This window comes from Camellia sinensis, chromosome 13 (assembly GCF_055761805.1).
Source record: "Camellia sinensis isolate YWXY chromosome 13, ASM5576180v1, whole genome shotgun sequence".
In the NCBI taxonomy this organism is placed as follows: domain Eukaryota; kingdom Viridiplantae; phylum Streptophyta; class Magnoliopsida; order Ericales; family Theaceae; genus Camellia; species Camellia sinensis.
The window spans coordinates 136,370,860-136,388,393 of NC_138973.1; the positions used below are offsets into that span (position 1 = coordinate 136,370,860).

Sequence of the window (17,534 nt, forward strand, 5' to 3'; positions counted from 1 at the left end):
GTTCACGATAGTCAATGCACAGTCTCAGTGAGCCATCTTTCTTCTTTACAAACAAAACCGGTGCACCCCATGGTGAGGTACTGGGTCTGATGAACTTTTTGTCTAACAGTTCCTGCAGTTGCACTTTCAGTTCCTTCAGTTCAGTTGGGGCCATTCTGTAAGGAGCTTTCGATATCGGCTGTGTACCCGGAATCACATCAACGGTAAATTCAATCTCCCTGTCAATCAAATCCCCTGGCAGATCATCTGGAAATACATCTGGGAATTCTCTGACTATAGGAATACAGTTTACATTAGCATTATCATCAGTAGATACAGTCAATACAGAACACAGATATCCTTTACATCCCTTTCTAATCAGTTTAACAGCTTTCACAGATGAAATCAGATACGGAGGAGGTACTACTCCACTTCCATTAAACATGAATTCAGGCAAACCAGGTGGACGGAAAACAACTTGCTTGGTCACACAGTCAATAGTGGCATGATATTTTTGTAACCAATCCATCCCTAATATTACATCAAAATGATCAATGTTCAATGGCAGTAAATCAATAAACAGATGCATATCCCCAACAATAATTTCACATGCGGGGTACATATAAGCACATGTCATGGATCCCCCTACGGGTGATGATACGGCTAGCAGATAGTTCATGGGTTCTAAGGGTCTATTCAATTTCCGTGAGAAAGCATGCGATACATAAGAATGCGTAGATCCCGAATCAATCAATACATATGCATTTTGCGTACAAATAGAGAGGGTACCTGACACAACGGTTTCAGTATTTTGCACGTCTCCCGGTACTAGGGCGAACACTCGACCCTGCCTCATGGGCTCTTTCCCGGTAGCCTTGGGGTTCGGCTTTGGTGCTACAGTTGATGCTGCTGCGCTTGGTGCAGCTTTACTATTGGCCTGCGGCGTAGAGGGGCAGTCTTTAACCATGTGGCCCACCTTGCCACACCTGTAGCAGGCTCCAGATATTTTGTAGCAGACCCCTTTGTGCTTCTTGCCACACTCAGAACAGGGTGGTATGAAACCACTCCCTTGGCTGGGGCTAGTTGTCGACCCCGTATTCTGTTTCTTGTTGGCTGGGTTGTGCTTGCCTTTCTTAAATTTGAAACCCTGCCTCTTACCACGCCATTCCGACGTTGGTGTTTCAGTTTTCAGTGCTTCAATGTTTGACTCGGCCATTAATGCCCGGTCGAGAACACCCACAAAAGTCGGTAGTTTCAAAACATTTATTCTGTCAAGTATTGCAACATTAAGGCCACCCTCAAATTTTCTGGCCTTTTTATACTCAGTATCCACCATATGCGGTGCATATCTAGCAAGTTCAGTAAATTTTGTTTCATATTCCGCAACGGACATTGTGCCCTGCTTCAGCTGTTCAAATTCAGTCACTTTTCTATCCCTTACGCACTGAGGGAAATACTTTTCAAAGAAGGACTCCTTGAACTGAGCCCAAGTCATAACAGTATTTGCGTCGCGGATCAACATCCACCACCTTCTAGCTTCTTCCTGTAGAGTAAAGGTGGCTAACAGTACCTTGTGTGCTTCAGAGCACGGGAACACTTCAAATAATTTCTCTGTCTCAAGAACCCACGCTTCAGCTTTTAACGGTTCGAGGCCTCCCTGAAAGGATGGCGGTTTCATTTTGCTGAACTTCTGGGTCAGAGCAATAATGTCCCCATCATTCACATTCACATTAGGCTCATTCACATTCACATTTTGTTCTGGTACAGCCGGAGGAGGAGGTGGGGGCTGTTGGTTCTGTTGTTGTTCCAGTCTAGCAGTTATCAGTTCTATCATTCTTTCCATTCTTTCCATTCTTGCCTCGGTAAACGAGGATTCAGGTTCATTTGCATTGTCCATTTCACTATAAGCAGTTATAACAGTTATAGCAATTGTAACATAAACAGTTGCATATTTAGACAGTTATCACATCAACATGTATTCAGTCATAACATAGCCACACACTTTTCAAGTTCATGAAATGCCCTAATCACTTTTCTAGGACACTCTATAGCTCATTTGGACACGTGTGTGCGGTATAACTCGTGGTTAAGTATCGCTCTGATACCACTCTGTCACGACCCAAACCCGGCCCTATGGGTTTAGCACCGTAACCGGCCAGTAATCCGAGATTACCACAGGCCTGCAGAACAGTAGTACAGTAAAATAGAGTACAGGGCCTGGCGGAAGCCAATACAGTAAATGAATAATGTCCATTGAGCTGTGTCAGTCTGTATGCCAAAAAGATTTTTCATGCATTCACATATGCAAACAGTACAGTCTATACAAAATTTACAGTCACGCAGTACAGGGACCTAATCCCTTGATAACAATACAGTAAACATTCAGTCTATACAGAACAGTAGACGGTACAGAAGGGGGAATTGTAAAACACCCCTAAGCCTTAACACGATATTCTCGGAACCTCGCAGTGAGGCACATAGGCTGGCTTGACAAAACTGGAGTCTAACCCACGCTCCTAGCTCCGGTCTAGTGGCTAAGCACCTACATATATATATAAACAGTGAGCTAAAGCCCAGTGAATAACATAATGCGTAAAGAGGTTATGAATGAAATGTCCTTACAGTAATGAAATCAGTTCATTAAACAATACTTCAGTCTTTCAGTCAGAACAGTTATTCAGTCATATGTGGTACATCCATGAGCATAGCAGTAAACAGTAGGTCTTAAAGACCGAACCGTAATGATGGCCATCAGTCAGTAAACAGTAGTGGTTCCACGAGGGAACCGATAGAGATCTCTGTAACAGTAACAGTAAACAGTAGGTGCTAAGGATGCCACAATACAGTTCAGAATATAGGACATACATTCATTCAGTTAACAGTAATCAGTTCAGAAAACAGTACAGTTCAGTTGTTCAGAAAATAATCATTTGTGAACATATCTTTACACAATCGTTACTCACAGAGTTTGGGCTACAGTAGGCTAGAGCGTGTCTCCCCAGTCGCCAACCCTACACAGTTAACAGATTGAACACACTAAGCTACGCAGTTGGGAAAGTAACAACTTAAACCCTAATTTGCCTCGGTGTGTTCTGCATCTATATCCTCAATAAGATGCCTTAAACTAGGTCTAAGAATGCCTAGAATAGGGTGAGGATGCAAAGATGCACATTTAAAAGCATTTTCAGAAAAACAGAGTCCCGCTCGAGCGCATGTTTCCCCGCTCGAGCGGACATGCAACAAAGGTACACGCTCGAGCGTAAACTTTTCCGCTCGAGCGTACTATAAAAGTACTGGATGGGTGAAATCTCCGCTCGACGCCCGTTCGAGCTTGAGACATGACTCCGCTCGAGCTCCCAATACTCCGCTCGAGCGGACTGTAAAACAGTGCAGAGAGATGCTGGATGCTCGGATTCCACGCTCGAGCGGCACTTCCCCCGCTTGAGCGGAAGTGCGAAATTTGGAAAACCCAGATTGCACCTCCAAGCTCAAAACCAAGTTGTTAACAACTCAAACCGATCCTCTTGGGCTCATTTTCTGGAAAACTCTTATAAACATATAGAATATCATAGTTCAAAGCTCAATTTGAGAAATCAAAACCCAAGGGTTTTTAATTCAAACCCAATTTCAAACCATTTTCCAAGAACAATCCTCAAACATGACATGCAAACATGCATGCATTCAAATCATTTCAAAGCTTCAATTTGATGCTCTAAGGAGCCAATTCTTTTCAAAACATGGTGAAATCATGGACTTAAACATGATTATGAACATGCATGTAACCTTTTGCCATGAAAACAACTCAAACATCTACAATACAAACATGCATGCATGAAATGAGCTTCAAATCAACAACAATGAGCCAAAATATGACTTAGTTCTACAATGAAGCATGACTCATGCAAGAACTAGCTCAATGGCAACAATAAGAAGGTGAGTTTCCTACCTTAGTCTTGTATTCAAGGTTTAGGGGCTCAAATGTGAAATCTACACTTCAATCCAAGCAATTCTTCAAAATAAATTCCAAGTTCTCTCACTCTCTTCCTCTCTTGGTCGGCTAGAGCAAGAAAATGGCTGAGCAAAATGTTGCCTAAGTGTATATTGAGGCTCAAATATGTTATATTGAGTAGGCCACTAAGGGTGGCAAAATGGTAATTAAGTCCAACTCTTTAATTAGCTTAATTTAATCTAATTTAATCATACCTAATCAGTTTTCAGGTAAATACACCATAAAATCACATTAATCATGAGGATCATAAAACATTAATCAATTCCGGATTCGGCCGCCGATAAGGCCTTCAATTAGCAGTTTAAACATAAAACATGAACAGATCAAACAAACAGTCAACAGATAAAATGCAATTCAAACTGATGTATTCATTCCATTCAGTTTCAATTTCGGTCAGTCAGTTCAGTACTTTAATCAGTTCAATTCTCAGTCAGTTATCAGTCATTATCAGTTCCGTTTAACAGTAACCGGTGATTATCGGTAATCAATCAGTCATTAATCGGTAAACAGTATGAGGGTTGTTACAGTAGGTGAGCAACGGGATGTCCAGCCCTAGTGAACCTATGAAGTTTACTTGAGTTTTGTAAAGTTAGCTATGGAATGCCTCACGGATGAGGCTTTTATCTTTGTTCTTTTGTTTACTTTTGTTGGTCACTCTTAACCGGTACATAAACTTTTGGATGTGTATGTTAATGACTTCTGAACGATCTTTGGATGTGTAATATCTATTTGTATGTATATGGATGTGAGTTATTAACGTATGAAATGTTTTTGTTTATGCCATATATGCTCAACTCATTGGACAGAATTTTATAATTATGCTTCCGTTTTTGGCCCCATATAATTAAATATGATTTGAATATTGTCTGAGGCCATAAGTAATCTCATGTTTACTGGTTGGTTGTGATCCAAACCTCTAGGGGCAGATTCGGGTCATGACACTTTTAGCAACTCAAGTCATCTTATTTGCCTTAAATTTAGCTCATTTTGTGTAAAAATATACTTTAAACTATTATGATTAGTAAAAATCTCACATGACTCTCCATACAAATAATGTCATCAGGTCTTAAGAGCAAATATCATTACTGCTAACTCCAAGTCGTGCGTAGGATAATATCTCTCATGTACTTTCAACTATTGTGACGCATAAGCATTTACCTTCCCATACTGCATAAGAACATATCCGAAATCCTGTCATGAAGCATCACTATAAATTGCAAAACCATCCCCATCTATAGGTATGGCAATGATTGGAATTGGAGTCAATCTCTGTTTAAACTCTTGGAAACTATGCTCACAATCATCATTCCACTCAAACTTTACCCCTTTCCTGGTGAGATTGGAAAGTGGCAAAGCAATATGGGAGAATCTTTCAACAAACCGTTTGTAATATGCAACAGGCCCTTGAAAGCTACGTACCTTCGTCACATAAATAAATCGTGGCCAATCCACAATCACTGCTACCTTCGTGCTCTCCATGACCACATGACTCAAAAAGGACACTTCTTAAATTTCGCATACAACTTCTTTTCTATAAGGATCTAAAGTACTACCCTCATATGTTGCTTATGCTCCTCCTCACTCGAATAAATTAGGATGTCATCAATGAACACTGTAACAAATATATCCAGCTAGGGTTTGCACACCCTATTTATCAGATCCATGAATGCGACTGCTACATTTGTGAGACCAAAAGGCATTACCAAAAACCAATTTTGATATAGAGCACTAACAAAGCAGCTCTAAACAGGTGGCATTCAACGTGTGAAACTGAAGCCCTTTTGCATATACAATGTGTGTGTTTCACGCACTGTGCAAAAAAAAAAAAAGACAAAAAATTCCCGCTTAAATGTAGATCTGAGTTTATGTATGAAATTCCTGTACATTTGCATATAGATCTGAGCTTCTCTTTCGTCATCCCTCTTCTCCACTATTCGGTGTTTGCCGTCTCCTCCACCATCCAGAGGTTGCCCTCTACTCCGCCGTCCCTCTTCTCCACCCTCTGGCGTTTGCTATCTTCTTCGGTATTTGCAAATCTGTCCTCCAGCGTTCATCTCCTCTATCGTCCGACGTCTTCGTCAGACTTGGACTTCCACATTCCTTTTGGTCAGTTTCTATCTCTACTTTTTGTTCTTCTCTCTCTCTATACTTAAACATACATATATATATATAGTAAGATTTTTCAAATGATTTTTGTATCTGTTTCTGTTTGGAAACTAGTAGTGTGAAGTTTATACTTCAAGTCCAAACATTGGTCACACATTCTATTATGTATGTTTATACTTGAGTTTTGGGTTTATGTATGTTCAACACACATTCAGTTATATCTAATTTCAAATATTTTCAGAGCATCTTTCATAGATTATATACACATTCTGTTTATGTGTGTTTATACTTGAGTTTTGGGTTTATGTGTGTTTGCTATCTCCTTCGGTATTTGCAGATCTGTCCTCCAGCATTCATCTCCTCCATCGTCCGATGTCTTCGTCAGACTTGGACTTCCACATTCCTTTTGGTCAGTTTCTGTCTCTGTTTTTTGTTCTTCTATCTCTCTATACTTATACATATCAGTCATGCTACGTAGCTCGATAGCTACGTAGCTCGAATCCCCCTAATCGAAAACGTTGCCATTTTTCTATTTTTTTTTTTTTCAGAAGCAGAAATCAGGAGGAAGAAGGAGAGGAGAGGAGAGGAGGAGGAGGAAAGAGGAAGAGGAGGAGGACTGAAGGGGGCCTAATAACAGGGGAGGAAGAGGCGGGGCCGGAGGCGGAGACGGCGGCCGGAGCTGGAGCTGGAGCTGCTGCTGCGACAAGCTGGCGGTGAGGCGATGATGGCGGGCCGAAGCTGCGACGACGGCGGGGAGCTGCGACGACCACCAGCTGCTCCTCTTCCCCTCTCTTCTCTCTCTCTCTCCCTCTCCCTCTCCCTCTTCCCCTCTTCTTCTCAGATCGGTTTCAGATCGAAAATGGAAGAAGAAAAAAAAAAAACCTAATGCCCAAAACGACGTCGTTTTGGGCATTAGGGGGATTCGGGGGGCAAAATCCTCGAGCTACCAAACATTATTCTATACATATATATATAGTACGATTTTTCAAATGATTTTTGTATCTGTTTCTGTTTGGAAACTGGTAGTGTGAAGTTTATACTTCAAGTCCAAACATTGGTCACACATTCTATTATGTATGTTTATACTTGAGTTTTGGGTTTATGTATGTTCAACACACATTCAGTTATATCTAATTTCAAATATTTTCAGAGCATCTTTCATAGATTGTATACACATTTTGTTTATGTGTGTTTATACTTGAGTTTTGGGTTTGTGTAAGTTCAACACACATTCAGTTATATCTAATTTCAAATATTTTCAGAGCATCTTTCATAGATTGTATGACATATACAAAACCATAATTTCAAATATAAATTTAGTTCTTCCAAGTGTACAAAATTCCTTTTACATGAGAGTTATATCTAATTTTATGATTAAATTTTGTGTAGTTAAAATTTGTTTACCAATCAGAGTGAAACAAAAGAAGGGTTTGGAGATCATAGGAGAGAATTGAAAATAGTATAAAAATTCAGATCGTAAAATTAGACATAACTTTCTCACAATAAAATTATCTCTAATAATATGTTATTAATTTTTGAATAATCAGTTAACAGATTAATAACAACCTCAATAATGATTAATTTTTGAACAAATTAATAACAGATTATTGTATTAGTCTATTAATTTATTAAATCATTTGATTTCAGTTTAATTTATTAAATCATTTGATTTCAGCCTAATTTTTGAATGAGCAGAAATGGAGATTGATTCAAATAGTGGTGAGAATCCTTTATTAAATGAGAGTGAAGAAGTTGAGGAACCTAAGAGGGGTATGTGTTTTAGCTCAAAGTAAGAAGCGTACACATTTTATGCCAAATATGCTAAACATGTTGGATTTTCTATAGCTTATAAAACACAAGTTATTGGTGATGCTGGGGAATTAAGATACTTTGGGATTGAATGTTCTCGATCGGGGAAGAGAATTAAAAAATCATAAGTAAACCCTCTAAAGCCATCTTTGTCCACAAAAATTGGTTGCAAAGCAAGGGTACGAGCGAGCCTACGAAAGAATGTGAGATTTGTGTTAACCACAGTTAACCTTGAGCATAACCATGACTTGATTACCACCGACTCACGTCATTTTGTAATGAATAAGAAAATTCTTACTCCTATGAAGAGAAGATTAGAAATTAATGATCAAGCAGGGATTGGGGTGTGCAGGAATTATAACTCAATGGTTGTGGAAGCTGGGGGTTATGAGTCATTAACATTGGATGAGCGAGATGCAAAGAATTACATTGACAGAGCTAGAAAATTGAGGCTTGGAGAAGGAGATTCCGATGCACTTCAAAGTATTTTTTGAGAATGCACGCACAAAATTTGAGTTTCTATTATATGATTGATGTTGATACTGATTTTCGCATTAGAAACTTGTTTTGGGCTGATGCAATGAGTCAGTCGGCTTATGAAGAATTTGGAGATGTTGTTTCCTTTAATACAACTTATCTCACTAACAAATATGATATGCCATTTGCTCCGTTTGTAGGAGTTAACCATCATGGACAGTCGATTTTGTTTGGTTGTGGGTTGTTATCTAGTGAAGACACTGGTATATTTGTTTGGTTATTCAAAGTATGGTTAAATTGCATGTCAGATCATCCCCAAAAAGCTATAATAACTGATCAATGCAAAGCTATACAAAATGCTATAGAACTTGTTTTCCCAAATACTCGACATCGATAGTGTTTATGGCATATAATGAAGAACATTTTGGAGAAATTGAAAGGCTATTCCCAATATGAATCCACGAAGTTAGCTTTGCAAAATGCAGTATATAACACTTTCACAAAAGATGAATTTAAGATGAGATGGAAAAAGATGATTGCAGAATTTAATCTTTATGATTATCAATGGTTGGGGGTATTATATGATGAGTGACATCGATGGGTTCCTGTTTTTGGGAAAGACATTTTTTGGGCTGGAATGTCAACCACACAATGAAGTGAGAGCATGAATGCCTTTTTTAATGGATATGTCAACCCAAAGACTACATTAAAGCAATATGTTGAACAATATGAAAATGCCTTGAGAAGTAAGGTAGAGAAAGAGAAGAAAGTTGACTTCAAGTCTCGACACAAAGTGTTTGATTGCCTAACTGTGTATAGTTTTGGGAAGCAATTTCAGGATGCCTACACCAATGCAAAATTCAAAGAAATTCAAGCAGAGATGAAGAGACTAGTATATTGTTAGTCGTGTCTTGTGAAAGAGGAGGGTTCAACTTGCACATATTTTGTAAAGGAAGCGGTGGTAGTTTTTGGGAAGATGAAGCATGTGGACTTTATTGTCTATTATAATTCGATTGAATTTGATATTCAATGTATGTGTCAGTTGTTTCAATTTAGGGGCATCATGTGTGCTCACTCACTCATTGTGCTCATTGCAAGATGCATAAATGAGGTTCCAAATAAATTTATTCTACCACGATGGAGAAAAGATTTGGATAGAGGGTATACATGCATCAAAACGACATACACTGGCTTTGGGAATGATTTTAATGCAAAGGTCTATGATAAGATGAACAAGAAATTGATTAGCATTGTACAAGTAGTTGGGAACTCTAAAGGCAAAATCAGAATAATCGAGCGTGGGTTGGATGAAATCAAGGAAAGAGTGATGAAAGATGATGAGGGTGATGAGAGTAATGTACCACCTTTTACTAGTAATGTACCATCTTCCCTAATTTGGAGCATTAATAGAAAAACAATCAATAATACGAAATTGCTTAGTTCTTTGGTTGCTCAGCGAAAAGGTCGTCCCGTTACCCAACGAAAGGTCGCCAAAGTAGATCAAATAGTCAATCGGTTAAAAGCAACCAAAACAAAACATAACAAATAAAAGGTAAATTTCATGGTATTCTCTATTTATTTTCCAATACTGTATCATTTTTCTCTATTGAACTTATCATTTATCTCTATTGATTCATCTTGATTAATGTAGGGTACTAAGGTGCTTCCAAGTGAAACTCGACCTCAACCTAAACCTAGTGCACATAGAGAGCTTTGTCCTTGTATGATTGCCATGCAAAATAGTATGTACGTCCAGTATATGTACATAATATGAATTTACATTGACAAGTTTATTTTATTTTTCAATAATATACATTAAACTGTTTTTTTCATGTCATTGTAAATGAATAGAAACAAATGGTAAATGCGATTGGAGGCATATTGGGAAATATGGACATTATGAGAGGACAAAGTTTGATGACTGCTCCAACTCAGATTTATGAAGTCGCCATCTCTTACCCCATCGAAATATTTTAGAGGCACACTGGGAGTTATTGACATGATGAGAACTCAACAATCCATGAGTGCTATGAATGAAATTTATGGAGCTGTACCATTTTCTTTTGTTGACTTGAATGTACAAATGGACCGAAATCACTCTCGTTTTCGTTAGTTGGAAACATGTGATTTTAATGCATTTTATGTGATTTGGATCCGAAGTTCATTTTGTGATGGGAGTAATTTAATACATCTTTGTTTGTTAGTTGAAAGAGCTTAATTTATGACATTTATAGAAATTTCATGCTGGTTTGCTGTTGTGTTTGTTGTCTACCTCTATTGCTTTTCATGCTACAGATTTGGTGCTTTTCATTCTATTGCTTTGCATGCTACTGATTTTTGTGTGTTACTAATGCTAAAGCAAAAGGACCTATGAAATCGTGAATAAATTTGTGTTCAAAATCTATTGATAGATTGTGTTAAAATTGTGTTCAAAACTGTAAGAGCAATTTGTGTTCAAAATTTGTGTGTTATTAATGCTATAGATTGTTGACAGATTGCGAAGAAATTTTTGTTCAAAATCTGTTGACAAATTGTGTTCAAATTTGTGTTCAAAATCTGTCCAAATCTGTAAAGAAATTGTGTTCAAAATCTATCAACAATCTGTGTTCAAAATCTGTCCAAATCTATCAAGAATTTGTGTTCAAACAGACAAATAGATGAACAGAATCTGTGTTCAAAATCTGTCCAAATCTGTGAAGAAATTATGTTCGAAATCTGTCAAGAATCTGTGTTTAGAATCTGTCCAAATCTGTCAAGAATCTGTGTTCAAACAGACAAATAGATAAATAGAATCTGTGTTCAAAATCTGTCCAAATCTGTCAACAATCTGTGAAGAAATTATGTTCAAAATCTGTCAACAATCTGCATTCAAAATTTGTCCAAATCTGTCAAGAATCTGTGTTCAAACAGACAAACTGATAAACAGAATCTGTGTTCAAAATCTGTCAACAATTTGTCCAAATCTGTGAAGAAATTGTGTTCCTAATATGTGTTTAAACAGACAAACAAATAACTTTCAAAGTTCCAATCAGATAACTTTGTAAATCATGCCAATTAACTCTGAAAACAAAACAAACAATCCACATGATTACATCTTCATACTTCTAAAAAATAACTGTAATATATCATAAATCTTCATACATATTATCTTCATAATTAATACAAAACCAATTACATCTTCTAATTTGCATAAAAATTATTACATCTTCAAAATTAATACAACACCAATTACAAGCAAGATGAAGATCACATAAATACAACACGAACTTCGATTTATGTCTGTTTGCAATTTTTACATCTGCGAGCTTTAATTGAAGTTGTTCGCTTTAAAATCAAAGTTGTTCGCCCATACTTCGAAGTTGTTCGATGACAGTTGGTATATTGTCCATTCGTACTTGTCCTTCATCTCTACATCTAGAATTTGTATGCAAGCATCATCCAATAAACCCACCGCAATCATGACAACAATAAAATAACTTGTTTTTGTTTCTCTCCGTCTCAAAAATTCGAATAGTTGCTTTTATCCAACATTCAGGACAATTTTTGTTGCAATATGTCAATTGATCTGAGGTACTACCGTTAACACTTGAAGTTGACATCTACAAAAATATGAAGCTAAATGTTAATAATTTAGACAACCTACTCTTCTTCAGAACAAAACTTGATTCCTTTGTTGGCATAGGTGAAATTCATCATACACTACAATTACAAAACTCAGAGGTTTAATTTGGGTTGAATTCAGTTTGCTTAATGAGGCTATTGCTATTTCTTTCATGTCAATTTGCAAGTGAGATTGAGCTTGGAAGAGTTCAAGTGCAAGTAATTAAACTTTTTCTGTATTTAATGCTGGGAAGATTGAGCTGATTATAAAATCTTTCAAGATAGCTACCATCAAGTAGTGCTGGAAAGAGTTCTTGATGAGTTTTTTTTGGTTGGTTGGAGATGATTAATCTTGAAGTTGAAGCTAAACTTGAAGTAGTAGGAAAATCAGGAGTTACTGGTGTCATCGTTTCACATTGTTAGTGAATTTCATTGATATTGAATTTGCAAGTTGAACACCTCCCTTATCAAATTGCATGTAGTTGCACAATTTACTTTTCTGTTGTCACATAACAAGATAGATAGGCACTATATGTATTCAAACAATTATGGTGGTGAAACCAATTTTCTTTTTCAACTTCTAAACAAAAAACAACGTTAACAACAGATTGTAATTATCAATTTGCAATTGATGTGGATACAGACTGGACCACTTCATTTTCATCAAATTCAACATGCACTACTTAGCATCCGACTCTATATGACGTCTCAGCAATTCTAACTATTACCAGCCCGTAACAAAAGGGAGTTCTGAACTCAATGTCACATAGCAAGATTGATATGAAACGAGGCATTATATGTATTCAAACAGTTTTACACGAAACCAATTTTCTTTTTCAACTTCTAAACAAAAAACAACATCAAGAACATATTGTAATTCTAAGAAACAACAACAATTCAATGGAAAAACAATTACAACAACAACAACAGAACAAAAAATAGTGTATAATTCTATACTAGTAGTGAATCAGTGATCATAAACATCCATTATTAAACTAATGCTTCAACTTTTAAAGTGCACAACTTTAACCATCATCAAACTTTAGAAGCTGCAAAAAATGAAATTGATGTTTACAAGATTTAAGTTCTAAATATTTCCACAACTCAATTCTCCTTCTGAATTAGAGAAATATACGTAGTTCAAAGCTTAAATATAGTTATTCACCCAAAAGTAGTTGAAAGGAAATGGAAATGATGTAGCTCTTGTTTGTTTGGTTCCAAAAAAACAATGATATTATCTCAAAAACAGTGTATCAACAACAATAACAACAAGCCCTGATCATCATTTTATTTTTTTCAGAAATTGAACTGAAACATACATTCAAACCCTAACACACACACACACACACACACACACACACACACATACATACAAGCCCTAACCCTAAATCAATTTGTAGTTATATACTTGCATCGCTGGTTCGGGTTGGAGACAGAGAATCGGGTTAGTCGGACAGAGAGAGTCGACAGAACACAGGCAAAGCTTCGATCGGAGAGAGACTCAATCCTCGGAGAGAGAGACTCGACTCGATCGTCAGATGGAGAGAGGCTCGGACGGAGAGAGCTTCGACCATCAGATAGAGGAAGGCCAGGTCGGAGAGAGGTCGAATAGAGCCTCGATCGTCGGATAAAGGGAGGCTTTGTCGGAGAGAGCCTTAATCGTCGCCGGGGTTGGAGAAAGAGACACAACAGGTGGAGCAAATAGAGAGAGAGAGTGAAAAGCCAGAAAATTGAAAACTCACAAAATGATTTTGAAATCAAAGAGAAAGAGAGAGAAAATGGCGAGTTAGCTAAAGTGGCAAACAATGGTTGCTACGTCAGTACTAGGTCATTAGAGCAACTTTAGAGCCGTTGCTTTAGAGGTCCAAAACATTATTCTATCAAGAACTCATAATGCCTATAACAAGTTTTAAAAGTTGTCTTAGGAACATCCTCATCCCTCATCTTCAACTGGTGATAGCTTGACTTCAAGTCAATCTTAGAGAATACTTAAGCTCCTTGTAATTGGTCAAATAGGTCATCAATGAGTGACAAAGGATACCTATTCTTCACTGTAACTTTGTTCAATTCCCTATAGTCAATACACAACCTCATTGACCTATCCTTCTTCTTCACAAACAACACAGGCGCTCCCCAAGGTGAGACGCTAGGCCTAATGAAACATTTGTCTAACAACTCCTGTAACTGAGTTTGTAACGCCCTCAACTCTAACGATGCCATTATATAGGGCACTTTAGAGATAGGTGTTGTGTCGAGGACCAAGTTAACGGAAAATTATACCTCACGGTCTGGAGGAAGACTGGGCAAATCCTCTAGAAAAATATCAATAAATTCTTTCACCATAAGCAACTCTAACTTCTGCTCTGACTGTTCGGTGTTAACTACACAAGCTAAGTAACCCTGACACCCTTTCATCAATATTCGATTAGCCTGAAGGAAAGAAATAAAACAAATAGAAGATTTTTTTATACCTCCCTGAAAGAAAAACTCAAGCTATCTTGGCATAGAAAAACTGCCATCTTTCTATAACAATCAACTGGGGCATAGTGCATCGTCAATCAATCCATCCCCAAAATCACATCAAAATCCTTCATCTCTAAGGAAATCAAATCCACTGGAAATATCCTACCATCCAACTCTAGCTCACAAGATCTACAAACATCTCCCAACACTATTGTTTCTCCTAATAGAGTATACACAGCAATACATGTATCCAAAGGCTCACAAGGAATAGTCAAACAACGTAGAAATCTAAGTGCAACAAAAGAATGTGAAGATTCTAAATCAATTAAAACTCTGACAAGTACAGATGATATAAGAAGTGTACCTTACACCACAGATAGGATAGCCTCAGCCTCCTCTCTAGTGAGATCACAAACATGTCCCTAAGTAACTACTGACTTTATGATAAACCAACCAGTATTATGCTTAATTATGCATGTGATTATGTGTTTGATATGAATTGCATGATTAACTGTGTGATTTATGTGATTTTGAAATTATATCTGTTAAGTGTAGGAATATCTGTTACAATTAGAACTTTGAACAGAAAATTGGAAGCCTTAGAGGCGCCAGAAACCAAAACCGACTCTATAGTTGTGTTTAGCATGATTTTTAGAGCCTACTGTGAAATTTGGCAAAAATACAATTTGTAACGGATTAATTAAGTTTAATTAGCATAAATCCTAAATTAAGCTAACCTAAGTTAATTTGGCCTAAGTTATATATATAGCAAGTTTTAATTCAAGTCTTGAAATCACCTCTTATCAACAAACTTTTGCTAGAGTTAGAGAGAGAGAAAGGAATAAGAGAGTTCTAGAATTGATAAGAGAAGCTAGAGATTTGGAAGAGATTCAAGGGGGAATCCTTGTACATAATTCATCTTTTGTTTGAAATCAAGAAGGAATTGGGAGATTTTAAACCTATATGAGTTAGGGTTTTGGGTTGTCTGTTTATTTGAACTAAACTTAAGAAATTGGGGCTTGATCTCTTTAACTTTACTTGATTTGAGTTCGATATTGTGAATAATTCATGAGATGAGCTCTAGATTGTTTATACAACAAAGATTTGTGTAAGGATTATCCATGTATAATATGTATTTTGAACTTTATCATGAGATTCTTGAATTTATGGAAAATATGAGATCTTGAATTTGAACTTTAAGCAAGATTGATGTATTTGAATTGAAATTACACTTATATAATATTAGTATATCATGTTTTTGAGTTAGTTTTGCATGAATTTGGGCTTGAAATTGAGTTTGAAAATTTGGTTTTAGAATCTCATTTTCGGGCTGTCTGATTTTGTCCAAACCGCACGTGCAGTTGCGAGCTCCGCACGAGTGGAACATGAGCCATAACAGAAAATTACATTCTACTTTCTCATTGCATGAGCGGCTAATACTTCCGCTCGAGCGAAAAATAGGGAAAAATTCTACTTCATTTTGTTGACTTTTCCGATCTTCTGAACGCATTTTTGACCCTATTTAAACACTTTGAAAAATGAGATGACGATTGGAAACCCATTGAAAAAGGATGTGAATCATTAAAAGAAAAGTGTACGAAATAGAATGAATTATTTATCGAATATGTATGTGTAAAATGTTGTGTAGGTCGTGTGCCGGAGGAAACGCTGTAAGACCAAACGCACTGTGAGTAATAGTATTGTAAAGATATATTCTTAATTAATTATTTTGATCCATGAACGGTGATTTATTCTGAACTTGTGTTTTTATTGAAATGAGTGAGTTTCATGAATGTTATATGACATATGCAATATGGACCTAAGGTTGTTCCGTTTATACTATGATGTGCTTAGGCCCGAGGTTGTTCTGTTAATGATATGATAATATATGATTGGACCTGAGGTCATTCTAAATAGTTGTTAATGTGTTTGGGCCCGAGGCCGTTCCGCAATATGTGTTCATATGTTTGGGCCCAAGACCATTTGTACTATGTGTGTGCCTGAGGTCGTTCCGGTAAATGTTGGGCCTGAGGCCGTTCTGTAATATCAGTGGACTCGAGGTCGTTCTATAATTATGATCATGAAAAAGATTATGAATTTATGATGTTAACATCTTTACTGTATATTACTCATTGAGCTTCGCTTACTTTATATTATGTATGTATATGTAGGTGATCAGCAGCATAGAGCCCAACCTTAGAGTTTGCTTCAGGAATTGTTTTTGTGAACCAGACCCAGTCGAGTCTCCAAGATAGAGCTTTTGTCTTTTGGCTCATATCATGTAATAAATTTTATTTGATTTTGCTATAAGGGTTTTGGATATGTAAACTATAAGTGTGGAGTATTCTATTGCACATAAGTTTTGCATGGATATATAGATATGTGAATGTGCTATGATAAAAGTAAAGGATATTTTTGCTCATATTGGCACAGCTCAATGAACTTTTATCATTGTTATATGCTTCTACTTATGGCCCAATTATTATAATTATTCTATATTTTGTATAAGGTCGTAAGTAATCGAGTGATTACTGGCCGGTTATGATCTAAACCTTTAGGGGCGGGTGTGGGTCATGACAGACTTCTTCTGTTGAGTCCCATACCCAAATGTCTGACCTTGAGTAGTCCCACCTTTGCCATTATTAGATTCACCACTATAAAAAGGTTATTTCTACCCTTGCCCCTGAAATAACTGCATTGATGACTGAGCTCTCATTCCCTTGGACCTACACTGTGTAGAGAGACGCCCAAGCTTGCCATACTTTTAACACATTCAAGCTGAGCCATCACAATTATACCTTACAAAATGCGACCTACCACACCTATCACAAATTCTCTGACTCTATGGCCTCACGTCATTGCCAATCTAACCCTGGGTGTAAGGTCTCTTGTTAGGACTACCACCACCACTGTGCTACCCTACCTGCCTCTCCTCTCTAAGCCTCTTGTTTTCTGGTTCCTTGGCCTTCCATTCCTCAACTCCCTTTTTCTCTTATGCTCCATTTTCAGCTAGTAATGCCTTACCTACCAATGCTAGTAATGTCTTCATTTCTAATATAGCTACCTTTGCATAAATCTCTGACTGTAAGCC

The 17,534-nt window shown here is 37.2% G+C and overlaps 2 protein-coding genes across 2 annotated transcripts; both read left to right on the forward strand.

Annotated features, from left to right (window-relative positions):
• The first annotated feature begins 8,205 nt into the window (after positions 1–8,205).
• Positions 8,206–8,972, forward strand: LOC145805734 (protein FAR1-RELATED SEQUENCE 4-like). The gene is made up of 3 exons (XM_082900924.1): positions 8,206–8,386; positions 8,581–8,666; positions 8,778–8,972. Exons 1-3 carry the CDS (start codon positions 8,206–8,208, stop codon positions 8,970–8,972), a joined length of 462 nt encoding a protein of 153 aa, XP_082757050.1.
• Positions 8,973–9,044: 72 nt separating this feature from the next.
• Positions 9,045–10,323, forward strand: LOC145805735 (protein FAR1-RELATED SEQUENCE 6-like). Its single transcript, XM_082900925.1, has 4 exons — positions 9,045–9,272; positions 9,423–9,875; positions 10,032–10,122; positions 10,232–10,323. Exons 1-4 carry the CDS (start codon positions 9,045–9,047, stop codon positions 10,321–10,323), a joined length of 864 nt encoding a protein of 287 aa, XP_082757051.1.
• The last annotated feature ends 7,211 nt before the right edge of the window (positions 10,324–17,534 follow it).

Excerpts from the sequence above, each read along its gene's own strand:
- LOC145805734 (XM_082900924.1), top strand. The coding sequence starts at position 8,206 with ATGAAGAGAAGATTAGAAATTAATGATCAAGCAGGGATTGGGGTGTGC. Across the intron at positions 8,387-8,580 it reads AGATTCCGATGCACTTCAAA|GAGTTAACCATCATGGACAG; the intron begins GTATTTTTTGAG and ends CTCCGTTTGTAG. Across the intron at positions 8,667-8,777 it reads TATTTGTTTGGTTATTCAAA|TGTTTATGGCATATAATGAA; the intron begins GTATGGTTAAAT and ends CGACATCGATAG.
- LOC145805735 (XM_082900925.1), top strand. The coding sequence starts at position 9,045 with ATGAATGCCTTTTTTAATGGATATGTCAACCCAAAGACTACATTAAAG. Across the intron at positions 9,273-9,422 it reads AAGCAGAGATGAAGAGACTA|TTGTTTCAATTTAGGGGCAT; the intron begins GTATATTGTTAG and ends TGTATGTGTCAG. Across the intron at positions 10,123-10,231 it reads TATGATTGCCATGCAAAATA|AAACAAATGGTAAATGCGAT; the intron begins GTATGTACGTCC and ends GTAAATGAATAG.